The sequence below is a fragment of the Contarinia nasturtii genome, unplaced genomic scaffold (assembly GCF_009176525.2).
Source record: "Contarinia nasturtii isolate CC-2019 unplaced genomic scaffold, AAFC_CNas_1.1 Cnas_scaffold_3175, whole genome shotgun sequence".
Classification (NCBI taxonomy): Eukaryota; Metazoa; Arthropoda; class Insecta; order Diptera; family Cecidomyiidae; genus Contarinia; species Contarinia nasturtii.
In genome coordinates, this window is record NW_022200487.1 from 189,731 (window position 1) to 212,872 (window position 23,142).

The 23,142-nt window shown below is 33.2% G+C and overlaps 2 protein-coding genes across 4 annotated transcripts; both read left to right on the forward strand.

Moving 5' to 3' along the window:
- The first annotated feature begins 1,695 nt into the window (after positions 1 to 1,695).
- Positions 1,696 to 22,857, forward strand: LOC116349865 (unconventional myosin-XVIIIa). Of its 3 annotated transcripts, none has more exons than XM_031781482.1 (22): positions 1,696 to 1,957; positions 5,071 to 5,292; positions 5,641 to 5,744; positions 5,815 to 6,050; positions 6,225 to 6,355; positions 6,420 to 6,560; positions 6,655 to 7,091; positions 7,541 to 7,811; positions 7,871 to 8,183; positions 8,259 to 9,276; positions 9,339 to 10,044; positions 15,504 to 15,700; positions 15,897 to 16,030; positions 16,132 to 16,352; positions 17,654 to 17,749; positions 17,814 to 18,289; positions 18,393 to 18,875; positions 18,944 to 19,129; positions 19,266 to 19,324; positions 19,438 to 19,582; positions 19,668 to 19,790; positions 22,278 to 22,857. In XM_031781482.1, exons 1-22 carry the CDS (start codon positions 1,838 to 1,840, stop codon positions 22,348 to 22,350), a joined length of 5,892 nt encoding a protein of 1,963 aa, XP_031637342.1. In that variant the 5' UTR covers positions 1,696 to 1,837; the 3' UTR covers positions 22,351 to 22,857. The 3 variants fall into 3 exon arrangements, with proteins under 3 accessions (XP_031637342.1, XP_031637343.1, XP_031637345.1); XM_031781483.1 differs by having other exon boundaries at positions 22,669 to 22,857; XM_031781485.1 differs by lacking the exon at positions 22,278 to 22,857 and adding an exon at positions 20,032 to 20,334.
- On the forward strand, positions 11,203 to 13,063 carry LOC116349868. The gene is made up of 2 exons (XM_031781492.1): positions 11,203 to 12,754; positions 12,944 to 13,063. Exons 1-2 carry the CDS (start codon positions 11,819 to 11,821, stop codon positions 12,953 to 12,955), a joined length of 948 nt encoding a protein of 315 aa, XP_031637352.1. The 5' UTR covers positions 11,203 to 11,818; the 3' UTR covers positions 12,956 to 13,063.
- Positions 22,858 to 23,142: the final 285 nt, after the last annotated feature.

Sequence of the window (23,142 nt, forward strand, 5' to 3'; positions counted from 1 at the left end):
ATGAATTTATGATGAAATATTAAAAAAGAAGTTGATGTTTTTTTTATTCAAAGCAAAAAACTGAAACAAATGAAATTTTTGAACTTACTTTCATGAGAAAGAGTAATGATGCCAGGCACGCAATTTTCGTTGCTTTGATAGACAGAATAGAAATGATCACGATAATAACATCGTGATATCGTTCTCGGATAATTGATGGCAGTCCTTGCTTTATACACCTTTGGTCGGCGTTTGGATCTGCTGCCTTGTGGCGACCCATTTTGCAGTCTATTTCAAAATTAAAAAAAAAACGGAAAAAAGAAAGAAAAAATGCGTTAAATAATTATATAAACAATTGAAGGTTACACACAACGTCAAATCGCAATTTCAAAGCACAAAACACACACAATAGAGAGTACAACAATAACAATGATTGAATGGCCAAACAGTTTAAATCAACTTGCCTTGTGAGGATTTTTCGCTAAACTGAATTCGATTCGCAATATTCTGACAGTCAAAAATCCAATGGCATCAAATTCGAAGTTAATACACAGTCAAATTCACACAACAAAGACATATAAAATGAAGAATGCACTTCCACACAATTAAAATGAACCTCCTATCAATTCGATACAAAATACACTGTAATGCCGCTTTGATTTCTTACTGTGTGACTTTGGAAATGTTCTGTTATTTTAAAAACAAAACAAGAACAAGCACAAAATTCACCGTAAATAAATCTATTCTTTGCAAATTCACAATATCTACGTTGAAATTAGAAGAAAGAATTCTGTTTGTTTGAACTAAAAATCCACAATGCATTCTCACAACAAAGCACATTTTAAAATGTAAACAAATTATGATGTTTGCATCTTTTTTCAAAGTGACGATGGTTGAACGGCAACTGTCAAATTCAATTCGAATGTCTTTCAGATTTCGAAATTCGAAATTCATATACGTTCATGAATACGAAAGTATTTAAAAAAATAAATGCCAAGTGCCGTTTAAAAAAAAATTCTTCTGCAGAAAATTAAATCAAATCACTCAAATCTAATTTGTTTGCAGAGAATGGATTTTCTTGCGGTAAATAAATCATTAAATTTGAAATACAAAAACTTAACGTACAATACACATATTGGGTGGCGATCATATTATACGGTCAGAGTATGTTTTTGTATGGTTGTAAACAAGTGGAACGAATCATTCCATTGGAAGTTGTAAATATACTGGAAACTACACACAAAATCTACGTTCCTTTTGATAAGGAAATGACCACTAAACCGGGCCAAAGCGTTACATTTTTTAACGTTAACATGTCCTAAAAACGTTACATATTTGTCCGTTGGGTTCGTAATCAAACACAAAACCATATAGAACCTATTTTAAAATTCAATTTGCATACAAATGAACATGTCAGTTTTTTCCATTAGTTTTGAACTGTGTCAAATCAAATCACTTTATGAATAAACAATTTAAACTAAGAAAATTAAGAACAATCATCATTTTACAAGCTGAATACCAAATCAATTTTGGTTCTACGACAAAAAAAAGACACTAAAAATCATCTAGAATAAATACCGATACGAAAAAAAAAACAATAAACATCCGTTAAATGTTCAGAATACATATTTTGAATAACAATAAATACTATGAAAAACCAAAAAAAAAAAAAAAAAATAAGAAATTTAAACGAACTTTTTCTACCTTAAATTGATTTTAGGTGAGAAGATCATTAAAAATCCGTGGTCGTCGCAAAGAAAAAGAGAAATTACCGAGTGGTATAACTGCTGATTATAGTGCAAATTTTTTTGCTCATTTGGATCGGGATGTTGAACGCGATCGTGGTGTCGAAGAAGTTATGGCTGATGCAAATGCAACAATCGATAACAACAGTGATGCTGGCGATCATGTTGTGTCGATTAATGTTTCCCATTCGGATAGTTCCGAAACATCGCTTCAATCTGTTGGTGTAAATAAGGTAATTGTGTTATTACTTTAATTTAGAAGAAATTCTTGAGATCATTCTTTTAAAAATATTTCCTGATTTCTTTAGATTATTTCGTTAAAAAATTGTCCAAATTCAGATTGATGATTACAAGTCAAGATAATAGACAAACATATTATGTGGAAGAAATGATAAATTAACCACATGAACTCTAAACCAAGGCGTATGCTTTGTATAGCCAACACACTCATTGGATATGTGTCTCCAAAAAAGAAAAGTCTAGCCAATACAAGTATCTAACTACCAATATCAATGTAATTTAACATCGTCGGTTTTTCGTGTTTCTCTTTGCGTTCTTTTCATGCATTTACATTTCACTCAAGCTAATTTTGTTGCTATTACGTATTCGTTTAGAGAATTTTCTATATTCATAAATGGGCACAGCGGGGCGTACGCATGGATGCAGCCGAGAAATCTTTCGATTTGCTTGGGATTCTTCACACAAAAGTGAACCTTTTTTGCTAAATAAAAAAATCGAAGAAATTTCGTTAAGCTAAGGGTTTTCTAGAGAAAAAATACTTTCGATTTGATAGGGTTTTTGATTGGCTGAAATTTTTTCCATGCTCATGTACTCAAATTGTGGATTTGGAAGGATATTAGAAGATAATTTCAAAGCTTAAATACGACTCCCTCTATCCAGCCTGGACATTTTTTGCGATTGCCTTGAAAGCTTTGTGACTATAGTATTTCGACAATTGGCCAAAAGTTCTACTTAGATCCAAAGAAATGGTGTAATCTTTTATTGACCAATTTGTGACTTCCAAAAATGTCAACATTTGAATTTGTGACACAACGTGTGTGACAGAAATCACAATTTTTCGATTTTCTCATTGAAAGTCAAACTTCAGTGAAATTGTACAAATAGAAATGATGACATTTTTGTTTTTTACGAGGGCTGCTCCATATATTTCTAGAATTGGCAATATTTAGTGTTGTCCGATACAAACCATTGTCATATTCGTTAAGTTTAACATTTGGTAGCATAAACGATCTCAGAACGTTCTGTCATACGCGCGCTATTTGTATTGTTTACAGTGACATCTAAATTGCGTCTCAACAAAAAAATGAATTTTACTCGTGAAAATTTTCGTGCGATAATTTACTACGACTTTGGATTGGGTGTATCTCAACAACAGTGTTTTGAAAAACTTCATTTGATCTTTGGCGATGAAGCTCCATGCAAGGCCACTGTTTATCACTGGTTTACTGAATTCAATCGTGGTCGTCATTCGCTCATCGACGAATTCCGTGAAGGTCGTCCAAAATCGGTTATTGTTCCAGAAACTATCTTAAGTATCGAATGCTACGGCAAGTGGTTGGAGCGTATGCAAAAGTGTATCGACCATCATGGCGAATACTTTGAAAAACAATAAAGCCATTTTTGATAAAAAACGATTGCGTTGTATATGCTTTTCTAGAAATATATGGAGCAACCTACGTATAGTCACAAATTAGTCACTAATTTCGTAGCCTATGTAGAAGAATTTTTATAGTTTCGGCCATTTTTATCAAAATTCATTTTTGTGCATTTTTCAATTTTTTGTCGTATCGGCAGATGTCGTATCGAAAAGCCACTGCGTATTTTATTTAACTAGTTCAAAATAATATTTGTTCAATTTTTTAAGTCTTTCAAGCGTAAAGTTCGAAGCCAAAAAATATGTTCCCCATAGAAATATTCTTTAATTTAAATGCAGAAGTATTCGCAAAAGATTTTTAACACTTTCATGATGAATTCATTTGTATGGCATTGTTTCATTCTATTTTCTAACCAAACGCTTAAAAAAATATGTTTGATGTTAGTTTTGCCATGAAAATATTTTTGAAACACTTTTCAAAGTCACAAAAAATAACATTCTGAAAGTTTGTAGAAAAAATCCAAAAATTTTGTGATTTTCGTGTGAAAAGTGTGTAGAAAATTGATTGTATCTGAAAACTTTAATCGGATTCAGTTTTCTCGTGCCATTTTTACTATTATTACATGCGATCTTTTACTTTTGCTCACATCTAGTGTGTAAGGGGAAAGTATTGCAATGTGTCTACATTTACGACACCTCAAAATCATGTACCCAGAACCTGAAACAGGCCGTTTTGAGCATGGTTGTTCGTTGTCTCTTCCCACAAAATTAGCACGACTACCATCCCCCCAGAAACGTTGTTTAGATATTCTAAGACTTTACATGATGATTGGGGGTTGCGAGGAATAAAAATCATTACATTTTTAGCGACTTTGGTTGATGGGCTAGAGAAAAAATCCAATTTTCTTCCAAAAGTCATATTTTATGTTTACTTGAACACTAGACTGGCCCAAAAATAAAAAAGTATATGATATCGAGATGCTCCATCCGTTTTGGTGAAACACATGAAAAAATAACATGTTTGGCATTTTTGTTCCCTCTAAAATTCAATCGGTGGTAATCGCAAGGAGACTTTCAAAAATGCCAAACATGTTATTTTTTGATGTATTAGCATGATTGCCATACAAAAATCCACATCATTTTATAGCGTTTTGTTAGAAAATAGGATACTTTTAAATGTCATACAAATGGGTTCATGATGAATGTGTGAAAAATCTCTAAATATCGAAAATATGTTTTGACTTCGAACTTTATGGTTTCGCTTGAAAAGCTTTAAAAATCGAACAAATATTATTTTGAATTAGCTTAATAAAATACGCATGTACCACCGTGCAGAAAAGTTCGTCTTACTAGTGTAAGACTCTTTATTTCATTTTAACTTAGTTATGATCATTAACTTTGGCTACGTGTGCGTATTTTGTGTTTAAAATAAATTCCGATTTTTTTCACTTGGCTGAATTGGATAATTTTATATAATAGTATTTTTCATTTTCCATCTCCATGCCATTTTAGTTTTGTTATATTAGTTCTAAAGCTCAAAGCAACGGTTGTCTTGATGAATAAAATCAGTTGTAAGAGCACCGTTCAATAAACTTCTTGTCTCTTCTTATTTTTCAATCTATACAAAACGGGAAACATTCATTTATTTAGAGTAAAATCGACTTTTGTCTACAATAAACGTTCTTAAGAAAGCAACATCTCATCGGATTAATTTTTTGTGTTGAATAAAAGGTCCGAGTTCTACCACCAGTCCCACCAAAGCGTGGAATTTTGAAAGGTCCCCGCACCAGTATTGGATCAAGAGATTTACAAAATCGAACAGCAAATAGTCTGAATACATCTACAGATACAACAGTTGAAACACTCATGAAAAACACTTTACATAATGAACTAATCACCTATGAAAACGTATCAAACAAGCGATCATCAACTGAGAATCATAACTCAGAAGAGGTAAGAACCATTAATAATTCGTCCAAATAAAATGAAATTCAAACCCACGAGCTATAGTGGCAAGAAATGCCTACGACATTTTAATTGAATAAATAACCAAAATAAATTGTAATACAAATAAGAGGAACAAATATTTGCCTGAAACAGCATAATATTGAAATAGTCAACAAAAAGCAATTCGTTCACATAAAATGTTGTTGAGCCCACCTAATTTATGACTTGAATGAAAACTCTTTGCGAGCATTTGCACTTTTGTTCGGGCTTAACTCTCATTAAGTTATAAGTTTGAATTTAATTAATGTGGTAATTATTTAGTAATTTTTATTCACTTTTTCCTTATTTGTTTAGAACTCAAATTTAAATTTATTGATAATGACATCGGCATCACCAAGCGCAGAGAGTTTGACAGATACGACGAATTCATCGTTTGTTACGCCCCCATTTTCGTTGAGGTATTGATAAAAATATTTAAAATATTCTAAGTTTGTCTATCTATCATTATATTTAAATCATACTATTCAGTCCGGTTGGTGAATCACAAAGTTTTCATCGTTGGTCGCGTGTGCAGACATTCGATGGTGTTGAACTACCGTTGCCACCCATTAAATTACTTCGACTGCCAGCACCTCGTGCTCTGATTATTAAAAGACAAAAACCAAGAAATGATTTTGGATTCAGTTTACGAAAGGCAATATGTTTGGATCGAAATGAATCATTAATGGCACCATCCTTTAAACCGGTGATATTTGCTGAGCCCGGTGAGAATTAGTTATAAATTCGAATGTATTTTATTTTTTAATATCGATTTATTGAAATTAGAATGGAACAATGTTGTCAAATCATAGTGTGGATAGATCCCCAATATTCCAGGGCATTCCTCTCTATCCTATATATTCATGAAAATCTCTCTCGCTTTTTTATACTTACTTTAGGTACTAATAGCAACAATACAACGGGACTTTTACCAGGCGATCGATTGATCAAAGTGAACGGTGTTTGTGTGGAGAATTTGCCAAGAGAAACAATAATCGAAATGATTAAGAACAGCGAGGAACAGATATCAGTGGAAGTTCAACTTAATTATAATTTAAATGAAATGATATTATAAGCCACATGATTTTTTTTAGGTGGAAGTTCAACCGGTTTCGGAGCTGGTGGAGTTGTCAAGGCGATGTATGCATTTTAACGATGCCGGTGTTGATGTCACCGACAAAGCAACCAATTGTAATACGTTAAAACGAAGTGCCAGCAAACGTTTCAAGAATCACGTAAGTTTCTTCTAGTTAAGTGCAAAATGCACATAGAATTGACATCACATGTATTTTATATCAATATTTAATTTAATTCTATTTTCAATTTCAGAATACCGAATATCAGTCCAGCGATGATGTCAGTCAGGATAAATTTTGGTTGATACACCGTAATGGTTTTGCTGCTGCCATAAAATGTTCAAAAAAAATCAGTGATTTACAAAAAGTTTGTGTACAGCTATTGCACAATGGTGAACAAATGATCGTCGATGAAGATGATTTGGAACAGGCCAACCCGCATTCATTAGATCTAGTTGAAGATCTAGTCCAGCTAAAGCATCTGAATGAAGCATCTGTACTACATTGTTTACGTCAGCGCTATGCAAATAATTTGATTCACACCATGGCTGGACCATCGTTGATTGTAGTTAACCCGATGGCACCATTATCATTATATTCAGAGAAAGTTGTGTCCATGTTCAAAGGATGTAAAAGTGAAGATATGCCACCACACATTTACTCAACGTCACAATCAGCTTATCGATCATTGTAAATTTGATATTTTTATTATAATTTTATCTCGTTTATTACTAGGGGGTAGACACGTGGAATAGGATTAGACTTTTAGTGTAAAGATTCGAGAAATTTCAATGAAATAGCAACGTACGTGAATGGATTCGCGTGGAATAGTGAAACAGTGCATGGAATAGCAAAAATTGTTTCACTTCAAATCCATTTGACATTTCTTTTGACGTTTATTGATGGATTAGTGGAATAGTGTGGAATAGTGTGGAATAGCAGAATTAACATTTTTGACGGAAACAGTGCATGGAATAGGAAAAAAAGTTTCGATTCCACTTTTGTGTTTTTGGATTAGTGGAATAGCTGGATTAGTAATTTATATAGTGGATTCGGAATTTATTCTTGGTGTCTCCCCCCTATGTTTATTATTATTTTCAAACTAATCATTACTTTTTTATTATTATTATTATTTTCAGGCTAGAAACACGCCGTGATCAAAGTCTTATTTTCTTAGGAAGATCGGGAAGTGGTAAAACGACCAGTTTCAAGCACGCTCTTTATTATTTGGTACTCGCCGCTGGTTCAACAAATAAAATTTTAACAGTCGAAAAAATTAATTCAATTAATACCATATTAGAAGCGTTTGGAAATACCAAAACATGTATGAACAATAATGCAACACGATTCACGCAACTTTTTAGTTTAGATTTTGACAACACCGGTATGATTGCAAATGCTTCGGTTCAGGTAAAATCTTCATCAAAAACAAATGAATTGAATTTAAATGTTTTTTTTATTAATAACAGATTTTACTCGCCGAAAAATCGAGAGCTGGTCGTCATTCAGGAAGTGATCAGTCATTTCATGTTTTATCACGTTTAGTTGTGGGTGCAGAAGGTTCTTTGCAAAAAGAACTCGGATTAGACCGACTCGTTTTCGATAATAGCAATCCATTTGTGTCAATTACACAAAAAATGGAAGAAAAACAAAAAGCAACGGCTGAATTCATTCGCCTAGTCCAAGCATTTGAAGCATTGAATATCGAAACTTCAAATGTCAAGGCGATTTGGATGGTTTTAGCTTCAATAGTTCATTTGGGAATAGCTGGCATTGCGAAAGGTTAGCAATTTTATAATTACAATTTTAAAAATGAAAATTAATCTAATATAATTTCACTTCATGACCTTTTCACAGTTGGTACTGGTAACAATATGCGGATTCAATTTGCAAATCCTATAGCCGCACAAAAAGCTGCAGACATTTTAGGAATTTCAATGGAAAACTTGACGAATGCTGCCTTTTCAAACGCTTCTAATGGCAATCAATTGAATGCCACCATGCTCGATACCAGTAGAAGTATGGAAGAGATGGCATGGGATAGTTTGGAAGCTTTAGTTATTGGCCTATATTCCGAGGCTATGACAGCTGTTGTTGGGCTGATAAATAAATCGATTTGCAGCTCTGTTCATACAGTGGCATCTATTATATTGGTCGATGCGCCTGGGTTCCAAAATGGTGCAAGCTGCGGCTTTCAAAATGGTGCAACAATATCTGATCTTCGTTTCAACTATCTACAAGAGCGTTTACAATCCCTATTCCATCATTCTTCTCTGGTGACGCCACAAAACCGTTATTCTCAAGAGCTAGTCGAAATCAATACGGAGGGAATCGTACAAGAGATCGATCCAAATCAGCTTGTATCTTTGATTGATAAAGCACCACAAAATCATGTGGTTCGGGGTTCACAACGTGATTTACGTGAACAAGATCGAAGGGGACTACTATGGCTTCTCGACGAAGAGTCTATGTATCCAGGTTCAAATGATGATTCATTCTTAGAACGTCTATTTTCGCACTATGGTGATCGTGAGCATCAATATTTATTGCGTCGTTCACCGATTGGAAAACAATTCGTGCTTCAGCATTTTCAAGGCACAAATCCTGTACTGTATTCGGTTGATGGTTGGGTAAAGAAAAGTAGGGAACATGCGGTCACAAAACTAGCAACAACTTTACTGCAAGATAGTAGCAAAAATGAAATAAATTGTTTATTCAGTGGAGCATTAACACGTGGATCGGGTTTTATTATGTGTAGTTCTAATAGTATCACAGAAAGTACACATTCTTTACGTCGAATTTCAAGTATCAAACGATCGTTTGCGACGGCTGGTATCAAACAAAACTCCGTGCTTCAGTTAAAATTCTTCGTGGAGTAAGTACAATAATAATTTTCGGTTTCTATTTGCGTTTTAACAAAAACCTCATTTTTTACAGCTTTATCATAGACACACTTCGTAGAACCGAAAAACATTTCGTGCATTGTTTGCTACTGCAACATAATGCGGGTTCAGTAACCGTCGCATCTCCCAATGGTAATATTATTAATCCTTATGATGACTTGGTCAATATACCATTGCTTCGAAGTCAATTGCGTGGATCGCAGATACTTGAAGCAGCACGTCTTCATCGCTTGGGTTTCCCTGAAACTGTTCCATTGAACGAGTTTGTGCGCCGCTTTGGTTTGCTTGGCGATGCTTCTTCGAAGAATACATCTGTTGAAGAGATTCTCACATCTAATGAAATTGATCCTTCAACGTATCGTATTGGCATTAGTTTAGTTTTGTTCAGATGCGGTATTTTGAACCAATTGGAAGCAGCACGCGATGAGCTACTCTTTGATCGAATAACACAATTTCAAGCTGCATGCCGTGGCTATATAATACGTAAAAGAATTGGACAACGACGAGTTCAAGAATTAGCGGTGAAATGTATTCAACGAAATGTGCGTGCATTCATGACGGTGCGTGACTGGCCATGGTGGCGTTTATTTATTCGTGTTATACCCCTATTGAATGTTCATAGAACGGAAGAACAGTTGAAATTGGCATGCGATGAACTGCAAACATTGCGCTGCAAACTAGAGAAATATGAAAACGAACGAAATGCATTGAAGACTGATAATAACCGCCTTGAATTGAAGGTATGTAACATTTTATACACGCACCTATTTCAAATGATTTCATGGATAGCAATTGAATCGGAAGTTAAAAATAACGGGACTCCATCAACTTGAGTTTGAAAAATGTATACTTGTTTTCTTGTTATGAATTGAAAACATGTTATCTAGATTTTTAATGTATGTTTTGGTAAGAGAAAACTTGAAATCAATAACAATATTTAATTTATATATGAAGTAGCGGTTACCATGCCGCTTTGCGCATTCTATGTTTCCACTCGAACGAATTGTACATAAGTCTGAATAGCCGCGATATATTGATGTAAGCATTCAAGTTGAACTATTTTTAAAATCAACATGCAGTATACATCATATATGATTATTCTTTCTGTATGTTGAACAGTGATGTCTGAAATAATAAATAAAACAAAATATGCCCCATTATACAATTGCCTCTGCTGCTGTTGTATGTGGCAAGCAACCGGTTGTACATCGTAGTGATCTTAATAGAGGTCATGCGACATACGCTGTTACACAACTAAATCCATGACAACAAGAATAAAAAAAACATTGACCACGAAGAACACCGTCGTGAGACAAAAACAAAACAAACGAACCGAAGAAAAAAATTAAGAGGAACAAAACAACAACTCACAAGCTGATTGTATGCACATGATACCATCGCAATGCACTATACTGCAAAATGTTTGTGCATGTGTCTCCCTCTTTCTCTCTGCTGTCGGCAGGTTTAAATTTACATTTCCTGCAATTCAAATACGCAAGCCATTTATTCTCAGTGGATTTCACTTGATATAAACTACTTTTTTTGTTTCTACTTCATACCATCGACTATTGTTGTTGCATCTGACGTACAGATGATTTGTGATATTATTAGATTTTTTTACGACAAGAGAGAAGAAAGAGCTCACGCGAATCTCAAATAATCCGCATGCAGTGTAATTTTATGTTCGTACAACTTTGCACAATAGAAAGCAACAAAAAATAATATTTTGTCATCGCTCATTTTCGCCGCTAATTGTTTCGCTTCTCTACGTTTTCAATTTGTTTTTGTTTTTATTATTATTATTATTACTATTATTTCGTTGTTGTCGTTTTATTCTCTTTACGTATTCGAATTCGTAACGTAGCTATAGCATGTTGTTCTCGTTTCATCCTACATTGGGTACCCAAACTGTGCGCTTATGTTTTAAAACGCGTTAGACTGTGTTTATTATCTAATTCGAATTTGAACCGTTGCAGGCATTAGTTTTGATCTAATTTAAGATATGTATTTAACCGGTAGCCAATTATACAGTCGAGTGTAAAATTGCGATCGATGTTTTAAAATTCTTGTTTCTCTTACAACTTAGAAAACAAGATAGAATTATAGAAAACAAAAAAAAAATATTTTTCTACAAAAAAAAACAACCACGATCGCGTTTGGTGCTCACACCAATTTCAAAGTCTCAGCGAAACCGTCGAAAACTGGCGACACAAATAAAATAAAATTGAAACGAAGGAGCTTTTCTCAGACAATGTTATATAGATAGTGAAAGATACTCTCCCATTACGTGTTTGAGCGTTGAGTATGACCAAATGAAAATCAGCGGCTGTTCATTAATGCGAACGATTCAACGCGCTTTTTAGTCTGTTTATTACGTTCTCATAATGCACACACCCGTTGCTTTGAGATGAATATTTCGATTTTTGTTCAAACGAATTTTGTTTCAAATGTGAAATAAGTGCTAAATCTTTATTATACAAGTTTGAAAAGTGAATAAAAAATCTTGTTGAAAAAATGCCTCATTCAGAATCTCAATTGGTTAATGATTTGGTAAAAGAAACAATAAATTCAGTAGTGAAGATAGATCCAATCGCAAATAACGAAAAGGATGAAAAATTGATTAGGCCACGACCCCCGTTACCACCAAAAGTGCCAAAAACTATTCGAAAAATTACACCTATTTCGACATTAAACGATTTAACGCAGATACAGACACAAAAATTGTCAAATATACCAAAAAATATTCCTAAACTTTCATTGCCTCCTTCGCGTACTCCAAACAATATTGACTTCAACAATAACAATTTCTTGTCGTTGTCGCGAAACTCTTCGCTTCAGAGTTTTCGATCAACAAGTCCATTACTCTTACAATCCAGCAACAATTCACTCGATTCACGTAGATCGTTGCGATCACATACACCGAGAAGACTTTTTCCACAAGCATATACTGAATGTAAAACTATTGATTTGAGTGAATTGCAAATGCTGGACAACGCATCAACCATATTTGACGGAAAATTGTCATTTGTGCTCGGATGTAAGAATCAACGTGTATATCAACAATTCCGACCATCACCGGCACACTTATCTGAAGTAGAGACAGCATCGCGGTATTTGAGTGAAAAGATTAGTGATTTTTTGAATCGCACCGACCACATCAATGAAGAGTGGCGAAATCATTGCCGTCGATCTGCTTCTGTTTCACGAAATACCTGTGATGTAATTAGCATTATTGAAGATCAGTACAATGTTAACAACGAAATGTCGAAACGCTTGGCTAGGTCGAAAAGTGTCACAAATATCATGACCAAAGCCTATCAAATGGCCCATAATATGCCTCCGACGGAGCGTTCTAGTTCCGTTTGTCGAGAGCGATGTGGGTCAATTCTTAGCATTAACAGTAGTCGCACCACAACTAATGACGAGAATGACACAATCATTGACGAGGAGGTAATAAAAACATATGATGTTTCTCAATATGTAAGAAGATCATAAGAATATTTTGTTTGTTTATTTATTTTCATAAAAAACTGAAAGTTAGTCATAGAATTAATACGATTAATGTCTATTATTTACTTGGTGCTCGGCTCGTCATTTATTTTTATACAATCGTTGTCTTACGATACATAACATTCATAGTATAGATCATAGGTGATGACGAGGGTTCCTAGGGGTCGGATGACCCCCCTAAAATATTTTCCTCAGGGACCCCCAATGGATTTATCCAGGAACCCCCTACAGAATTTTGCCATCAACCCCCCCCCCCCCTTAATTTTTTTACGTCATCATCTATGGTATAGATTTTTTGTTTAAACTAATTTCGTCCTTGTTGTTTTTTCGATTTGTTGCATTGATGTTGTATTGATCCATTTATAGTTTTACATATCTGATTTTGGAACACAATAAACAAAATAATGGTCTCACAAAACGTTTGGATACATTATGTATGTTTCATACAAATTAAGCATGTTCGGAGCATTATTTAACATATATCGAAAACTTTTGATTGTGCAATTGATGAGGTCCAAACCAGTAACCAAAATATCGAATCGTTTGTATTAGATGCGTACTAAGGAGAGAATCACAAAAGAAAAGAATTAATTTAAAATAATCGACAAATAATCGAAAATAATCGACAAATAATCGAAATAATCGAAAAAGAATCAATAACAACTATTAAATAATAGAAAGGTAATTTTTAAGTAATTTGCCCCTAGATGCGTACCCACACTTTTTTGAGCACTCTACTCAAATTAAATGCATTAGAATAAAACAAGTAAAATACCACTTTGCACTAATTTGTTAATTCGTATGGCTGCGGTCTTATTGCGCCATGCCTTAAAATTGAATGGTTGAGAATAATAATGAAACTTAATTTTTGTTCAAACTGAAGTGTCCCTTCGGAATATTTCCAATAAAAGTGTCCCAAGTTTGTATATAGTTTGCCATATAAACTTGGGACACTTTTATTGGAAATATTTCGAAGGGACACTTCAGTTTGAACGAAAATTAAGTTTCATTATTATTCCCAAGCATTCAATTGTTCTCCACGAAATAATGAAAGATTACATGCACCTAAATTACTGAATTAAGTTAAATTGATTTTAACTCATTTGAATACTTTCCACTTGAGTATTTTTAGTAGTTGCTCGATAGTAAAACACTAATTTCATTCAATAATCTTCTATAGGCAAAATTTTTGAAGTTATTGATGTGCGGATAATTGTATGGTTTCGTTTGTGTGCTTTTTCTAAAGAAATGGTTTGCTTGTGCGCAGTTCTAACTTATTCTCATTGCAAGCAGCACGTAAGACAGTGTGAGTGCTGCACTAGTTATTTAATAACAATTCGGATTTCGGATGGCATTTCGATTTTTGTCTCAAATAAAAACGTTATTTGTTAAATTCAGAATTTAATTAATCACGGTTCATTAAGTGTTTGTTGCAGAATATTTTTACCATCGTATTTACGTAATCTTACGTTTAACTACGAAAATATTGTATTTTTTTAAATGAATTGTTACAATTGCGTTGACCTTAAACAATGTCTCAAATTTCTTAGTTGTGCATGAAAATAGATATTGTAATGTGAAGTTGATATGTTTTGTCAACAAATATAAACGACAACCTGAGCTCAAGGCTTCTTTCATGTGAAATGATCAACCTATTATCAAGTAGAATAGATGTGTTTGATGAATGTGTATTTATTCACAAATAACGAACGTGATAAATTCAACTTCTTTTAATTATCACAATTGATGGATGGTCTTGGTGACGCACTTTTTTTTCGAAATATATCATGATATATTTGATTTATGTAAATGTTTGAATAGTTAGAATAATCTATACCTAAATAGTAAATAAAAATAGTTAACATACAACTTATATGATACATAGACATTGAATATTGTAGTTGTTTTAAGCTATTTTTTGAGTATTTGTTTTAAAGATTAACTCCTGTAAAGTCTATACACATTCGCCATTAAAAAAATGATAAAATGTCTTCCTTATTGTGGAAAATTCGGTCAAAGAAATTGGTGAAAAAGTTAGTCTTATATTAAATGTGCATATTAATGCGAGTAAAAAAGGCAGCCATAGGATTTCCTACGAATTTCCACACATTTCACGGACATTATATATAGACTTCACTTCTCCTTTAGTTCAATGTTTTATGGCATAGCCATATTTATCCACAAGTTGTGTCTTAACGATCTCCGCATACGCCTCGGATCATTAGCCTATTTTCGTTGACAAATACACCGACACTAACAAAAATAATAGAAAACCCCTTTTTTGGGTATACAATCGGCATTAAATATAGCATGTGAGATAACACCAAAAAATGGAAAAAGAATAAACATTATCTACAAACACAAGTATTGAATGTTTTATCTAGAAAAATGTTCTACCTAGCTAGTCGAGAGATTCTTTATCTATTTCAACGTTATAGGGAAAAAATTCGCTAAAAACGCAAATAGAGAAAATTCTAAAGTAAGTTTTGATGAAAAAATGTTGATATTTACATAACCTATCTATTAAGGCAAGCAACTCAAGCAATATTAACTAAATTTGTAAACTAAAGTGGTTTTGTTAAATAATTTCAAAAGTGACATAGGTATACGTTTTGAATAAATCCTAATTCGGCGACTTTTTTCGCCCATTGAAAGCAAATTGATTTAATACGATTCATTTTCATTTCAGTTGTCCGAAATGACGGCCGATCTAACTGATCTAACGTCCACATCAAATATAACGACAGAAAGGCTTGAGGCTGAGACAGCTGAAAGATTAAAATTGGAAAAAGAACTGCAACAACAACAAGACAAAGTGCGCAGTTTGCAAGATATGTCGGAGAAGTTAGAGATGGAACTCATTTGCGCTAAATCCGAATTAAATGGGTGAGTCAGTTTGTTGATTAATTGAACGATAAGAAAATGTGTGATCAAATTAATTTAATTGCTTTCTTTCATTTTGATAATATAATTTGGTGTTTATTTTATGTTGTGCATTATTATTCATTTCAAAGATGTGACATTATTTTTAAAAAAATGTAATTATTCAATTCATGAATGGTTTTTGTGTTTTAACCATCAGCATTTCCGAAGATGAAGATGCTGAAAATGATGATGGGCTTAACAGCAGTGTCTATAAAATGAAATATGAACGAGTTGCAAAGGAACTAGAATTCACAAAACGACGATTACAAACTCAACACGATCATGATTTAGGTAAATTAATCTTTTATTATGCTAATAAATACACAAGACTCATTTTTTAAGTTAACTAAAATAATAAATATATTAAAAAAACATATTGAATTTACCTCTAGATCAATTGATTGGCTTGAAGAAACAACTGGAGAAAAAATTGTCAGATGCATATGAAGAGGTGGAAGAGCAACGACAAGTTGTCGGTCAATGGAAGCGTAAGGCTCAAAAGTTATCCAGCGAGATGAATGATTTGCGAATGCTCTTGGATGAACAAAATGGTCGTAATAATTTATTGGAAAAGAAACAACGGAAATTTGATGCTGAAAGCCAGTCACTACAGGTTTATGATTCAATACAATATACAGTAGTGTCAAAAATTTTCGGGCCTAACATAGAAACACACATTGTATTTTTGAACGAATATATTTATTATTTAATATGGTCCTCTTGAACACGAATGACACATTCATTTCGATACCCCAATGCTTTCAGTGCTGCTGAAAACCACTCGCGGTATCTTAGTCCTCCCATAGGTTGAAAATATCGTTCATTTTCATCACTTCGGGCTCATATTGCTTTCCCATGCGACACTTTTTTCTGTTTGAATACTGGAAATACTAGCTAGGGGCCGGCCACAATAAATACGATAGATGGTAGAGTTGGATGCACTTTCAGTTGAGAAAGGTGCATTGCCCAAACATTCATTCGTCTGCTGCTATGCGAAGACAAAATGTTGTCCAGAAGAAAGCGTTATTTTATTTCTACTACATAACGCAATTTATACATCTCTTGAGCCAACCATCAATATACCATCTGTATCCTAGAAACGGAAGCCATATGTTACAAAGCACCTGTAAGGAGGCGACTTTCTACTGATACCTTGCCACCACTGTATTCCACTGCGTTCTCTTCGTTCTGATCTTTGATTTGTAGCACTGGAACCAGACTTCATTGCCAACTACAATTGATTTATTCACCACATTCCAGAAGCATGAGAAATCCATCACAAAGAGAAAAGTGTTCATCTGTCAAAAAAAATTCAAAGACTTTTCGAATGTTCGCGAACAAACTTTCTCCAAGCAACATTTATCATGTGGTATATTAAAGACACTGTCTGCTGTGATGCTGAGGGTCGCAGCTAACGTGCCCTTGAGAATTTGGAATATTTCATGAACGACACTTCGATTTGGGGCCATCAGATTTAGAATTGTTCTCACTATTGAAGCAAAAGTGTGAGAGTCACCTTTCAATAATCTCTGTACAACTGCAGAGGTTATTCTTAATGTTTGACTATGGTATACGACGAAGGAGGGTCCCCATGAACTGCACGCAAGAAGCGATTGAAATCGTTTGATGATGTACCATCTTTTAAGAAATATCAAATCTCGACATGATTTTTGATTTTTTCCATTTTTCTAAAAATATCGAGGTTGCTTGGTATGCCATGCTGTAGAAAATATACTATGACAGATATCAACTCAATTTTTTTCTGCTATATTAGTGACAGTTCGTACTTCAATTACAGCACAAGAACAATTCGTAATTATTACCTTCTATATGTCAGGCCCGAAAATTTTTGACACGCCTGTACAATTGTTTTTTATATGAAATATTGTTTAACGCATATATTTATTTTCGCAGGATGCTGTACGCCAAGAAAAGCAATCTAAAGAGCGCTTGAGCCGAGAAAAGGATGTGTTGATTGCCGAAAAATTCAACTTAGAACAGCAGTTGGCTGTAAGTTTTAACATTTATATTAAAACAACAAGATTTTATTATTGGACACACAAACTTTTTTTAGGATGCACGAATTGAGCTTGACATCAAAGAAGAATCTATATCATCATTAAAAAGTGAAATTGAAGAAATGACACATGTCGGTGGAAGCGAAGAAGAATTTACTCAATTGAAAAAGACCAAAATAGAAGCAGAAAAACTGTGCAAAGAACAAGAAGAAGAACTCGATGAAATGGCTGGTCAAATTTCTTTGTTGGAGCAAGCGAAACTACGTCTAGAAATGTCATTGGAAACTATGCGAAAGGAAGCACGCCGTGAAAATCAACAAAGGGATGATGAATTAGAGGAAATTCGTGGAACGAATCAAAGGAGGATCAAAGCACTCGAGTGCCAACTAGAAACAGAACACGAAGAAAGAACGCTTTTACTGCGCGAGAAACATGAGTTGGAGCGTCGTTTGAAGTCGGTCGAAGAACAAGATCGTGTTGATCGAGCGGCTGAAGATGTAGCTCATCAAAAATTGAAGCGTGATTTAAGAAAGTAAAAGCGCTATTTTTTTATTTTTATCATTCTCAATAATCTTCATGCATTAATTCTAATATATTTACATTCTTTTCTTTTGCTGTTCTCCCCCACCTTTCAGGTATAAGGCTCTACTAAAAGATTGCCAAGCGCAAATTGAACGAATGAAAGCCGATTCACCAAGCAAAATTTTGGTACGTCAATTAAAAAATCAAATTGAAGATAGTGAAACAGCACGAGCCATTGCTGTGAAAATGAAAAATACCATTGAAACTGAATTGACCGATCTTCAACTAATTTTGGATGATGCGAATCGAAGCAGAAATGAAGCCGAAACCAAAGCAGCTCAGGCTCAACGCGAAAAGGGTGAACTACAAATTCAATTCGAAGAAAATGAAGAAGAAATGGCCGAACTTCTGAAGAGATATTCAAGCGTTGTGAAACAACTAAGTTTGGAACAATCAACAATAGCCCAGAGTGAAATAAGGATAGTTGAGCTTGAAACAGAGCGAAACTCACTGAAAGAGCAAGTTGAAGATCTGGAAACTCGTTTAGAAAATGTTGAAAGTATCACAGATACGTCGACAAATATTCAAACTAAACGGTAAGTTTTTTTAAAAAAATGTCAAGGTATGGAAATCGTTACTGGCAATGGTATGGTAATTATTACAGATTGGAAATGAAAGTAAAAGAGCTGGAATCACGTTTGGAATTGGAGCAAACAACTAGATCGCGCCTCGAGGTTCAATTCAATAGGTATAGAGATGCCCTGGACAAGACACAACAGGAAGCGTCACAAACAAAAGCCAAAGAACAAATTGCACAAGATTCTTTGAAAAAAGTTCAAAAGTCGCTGAGGTACGTTTAAAAATATTGAATTCTGTTTCATTTAAAGAACCAACATTTGCTTGTTTTTTGCAACGCTTTTTATGAATCACTAAAAGTGAAAAAAACCAAGAAAATAAATGAAAAAAATATTAATTCCTTTTCATAGAGAGTTGCGAGAAGAATCCAATCAGCTTGCGAATCGTGAGAGCGATCATATGGCAAAACGTAAATTTATTATTTAATAATTATTATTGAATATTTTTCTATTATTACCATTGGTTCAGTTGGTTATTTTGATTATTTGTTCACGTCACATTTGTTATTTGAAACTTCCCTAGGTAAAGATATGGAACAGAAATACGAAAATGCACAATCTGAAATTTCGTCTTTAAAAAATGACCTTCGTTTGGCATTACAACGAATTGCCGATTTACAGCAAGCAATGGAAGACGTCGACGATGATGATGATGGTTCGACTCAAAGGTAATAATCAAACTTTCTATTTATTAAGTGAATGTGGTTCTTCATTGATGAAAACATTGGTTGCTTTTTCTGTGATGCTCTTTAGTGATTCAAGTGATACATCTGAAGATTCGCAATATGAAACATCTGCAATATTAGCACGTCGGAATATACAATCGAAGAATAATGTTATTCTAGATGAATTTGAAGAAGATGGTTTTAATTCAAGGTAATTTATGCGTAATTATAAAACAAATAAATTTTGTGTGCTTTAACGAGCATGCTAACGAGCTTGAAAGACTCTGAAAAACAACAAACTCATAACATTTAAACTATTAAGAAAACATTAGTAAAAAATATTTTTTTTTGTATTGTATTATAAATATAATATTTTTTTCACTAATTAACGTTTTCTTAATCAGTGATCAAATTGATTTACATTCAAACTAAATCATTTTTATAAACCTTAGATGGTAAATTTATTTGATATGTTCCATTTGTTTGAGCTGATTCGATTTTTTTGTGAAGATGTTCCCAGTTCATCCCAATGGGCAACCCGAAGCATTATAAAGACCACCCGAGATTCACACGAAAAATATAGAGATTTTAAATCCAATTCGTGCCAAATGTCATTTTGTACGAATTTTATAAAAAATAACATATAAAATCGTGCCATCTTTTAAACCCATCTAGCACTTAAATTTTTTTGCATACTTTTTATAAAAAGATAGTGATAATAAAAGGCAAAAAATTTCACCTTCTCCATAGATAAATATTTATGCCTGATTTTGATATTCAAATATGGTTGACATCGTGCTATATGTTTTTTCGAATTCGTACTGAAAATTCAATGCCCGATTTCGGTTATATTTAAGTATCAAAATCAGATATTAGCGTTGAGATTTTCTGTTATCTTTTTTTTAAAGAAAATTTACCATTCTCCTTCAGGACAACATACAAAGATTCTCAAAAGTAACTTCAAAAAATGTGAACGCCTGATTTCTACTTTAAAATATAACCGAAATCAGGTATATATCTTTGGTCGATTCGAATATTTATTATTTATATTCAAATTAACCAAACATATAAGCCTGATTTAGATTATACTTTATAGTAGAAATCGGGCATATATATTTCCACGAAATAGATATATATTTTTGCACAATTTTTATAAATTTATAAGCATTAAATGGGCAAAAATGTGGCTTCATGGGAAGCTCGATTAGAGCCAAAAAGAGGCACACCCGCCTATAAATTCAAAAAGAACCCATTGCTTCAGACAATCGAACATTACAGCGGACAGCAGTTCGCGCGAGTGACGAAACCACATTAGTGTGTTGAAAGACTCGCTATATATACACGAAATATTTGAAATCCAGACCTAGAAGGCCTTTGACCCCGATTGATATAATGACGATTGGAAAACATAGATCAAGAAAAAATGTCAAAATGGGTCTACCTGTCTTCAGAATATGATACCTTCAAGAAAAGGGTCAAAATTCAGTTCTAAGGCCATAGATAGCACTAAATGAGGTCGTTGATCCCTGAAACATCGATATTCTGATTCTAGAGCTTAATACCTTTTCAAAGATACTCCAAACGTCAAAGTCGACCAATCCATTCGAAAAATTCCGCATTTTACAAATTTTATATGAAATCTCTATGAAATATCAAAATGTCTGTCTATGTGCTGTGTGTGACACACAGTGTGTCTGTGGCCAATTTTGTGTACTCGAATTTAATCTTTTTGAAACATACTGCGATTAAAGAACATAAAAAACTAAGACTTTTTTGTTTATGGCACTTTTCGGTTTGGCCGCCGGACTCCACAAGTCACTTTTTGACTTTTGACCCTACGGTCACCAAGTTGCCTCCTTGTGACACACTCCGAACATATGCATTTCGTTGGAAAGGTCTTGTAGTGAGCTATCGAATGATGCCATTTTCTGTCCAAAATATATGTATACCACATTACTGAAAATTAGCCGTCCCCATTATGAGCCATAATTTATGGCATTTGAAGCTATATATATATAACCTCAAAATCCATATTTTCATTTTATTTCAATAATAATTCGATGATGATCATCATTATGGATATGTTTTGCATCTTTATATTTGTTAGCTAAAATTGAATAATCTACAAATTTTGTACATTACATGAAAAAAATGTAATTTACATGGTAGTAATCTTCATTTACAAAATGTAGATTATCTATCAAAGTAATCCATACCAACCCAGTTATATACATAAATGCGTAACTTTGTATCTTGGCGTACTCCCACATTTCGTTTAGCTTTCTGCGATGAAATTTGAACTGCTAGAAATGTTTCCGTAAGAATAAATATGGCAATACAAAAACGGAATCTGAAGAACGTTACATAAATTTTTTTTACAACTCCATACAAAAAAAAAATTATGTAACGTTCTTCAGATTCCGTTTTTGTATTGCCATATATTCTTACGGACACAAATATTGGATGCTCATTTTGGTTCCAATTCCCATGCGTATGGCCGAAACAAGGCCCTCAAAGCACATGAGCATGTAAATCGGTATTCCTTTACGACAAAATCTTGACATGCCAGCAAATGAAATGTGAAAAAATAAAATAAAAGGCAGAAATTGAAAAATTATCAATCAATAATCAATTTAAAAATTAAAAATAATCAATTTTATTTTTTTTAATCATAAATATAATATTATTTTTTTCATAGAATGAAAAATTCATCGACATCAAGTACTTCCATAGCTTCTAGCGAGAATAGTCTAAGGAATGGCGATCCATAATTCCATCATTAATTGCCGGCATTTTCAAAATTAAAATTATATCTCTCCACTATATATAATCTATATATGGAGTGGATCTATAGATTTTAAAACTTTTTTATCATATTATTATTCATTCGCATCAGTCCGCCCAAATAATTTTGATAAACGAAAACTAATACTATACTGAATGAATTTGCGTTGATGATACATTCTTTTTTCTTTATACTAAACTTAATTTCGGAGAATAATCAAAAATCAAAATCAACTGCCAAAATGTCTACTAACTAAGATTTTGATGGGCAATACAAATTTTCATTAAATTTTCAATTGAAATAGATCGTGGAGGAAAAAATTGACGACAATCCCTGAAGCGGAGCAATAATAATCAAGCATCGTTCTTTATATATTGAAGTTAATATGAATTCTATAAAAAAATTCTGCTATGTTGTATCAATTCAAGCTGAGCACATTTTGGTCCATGTAAAATATACAACTCATATAAATATTAAAACTACTACTTTTTTATTCTTTTTTTTTTTTTTGTTGCGTTACAAATGTTTATGTTTTTTGTTAGCTCTTAATCGAACCAATAAATGATATTCATATTTTATCAGTCATCTTTTGTGAGTGTAACACATTTTATGGCTTTAATCCTGCATTCGAAATGTAGATAAATGATATTTCAAAAAATTAATAAGCAAATTGAAAATTTGTACAGTTTTCTTTATAAAAAATTGGCTATTTAATAATATGATTTTGCACTTTTTATAAATAGATTCGTTATGTTATATATTATGTTTAATTCTGACT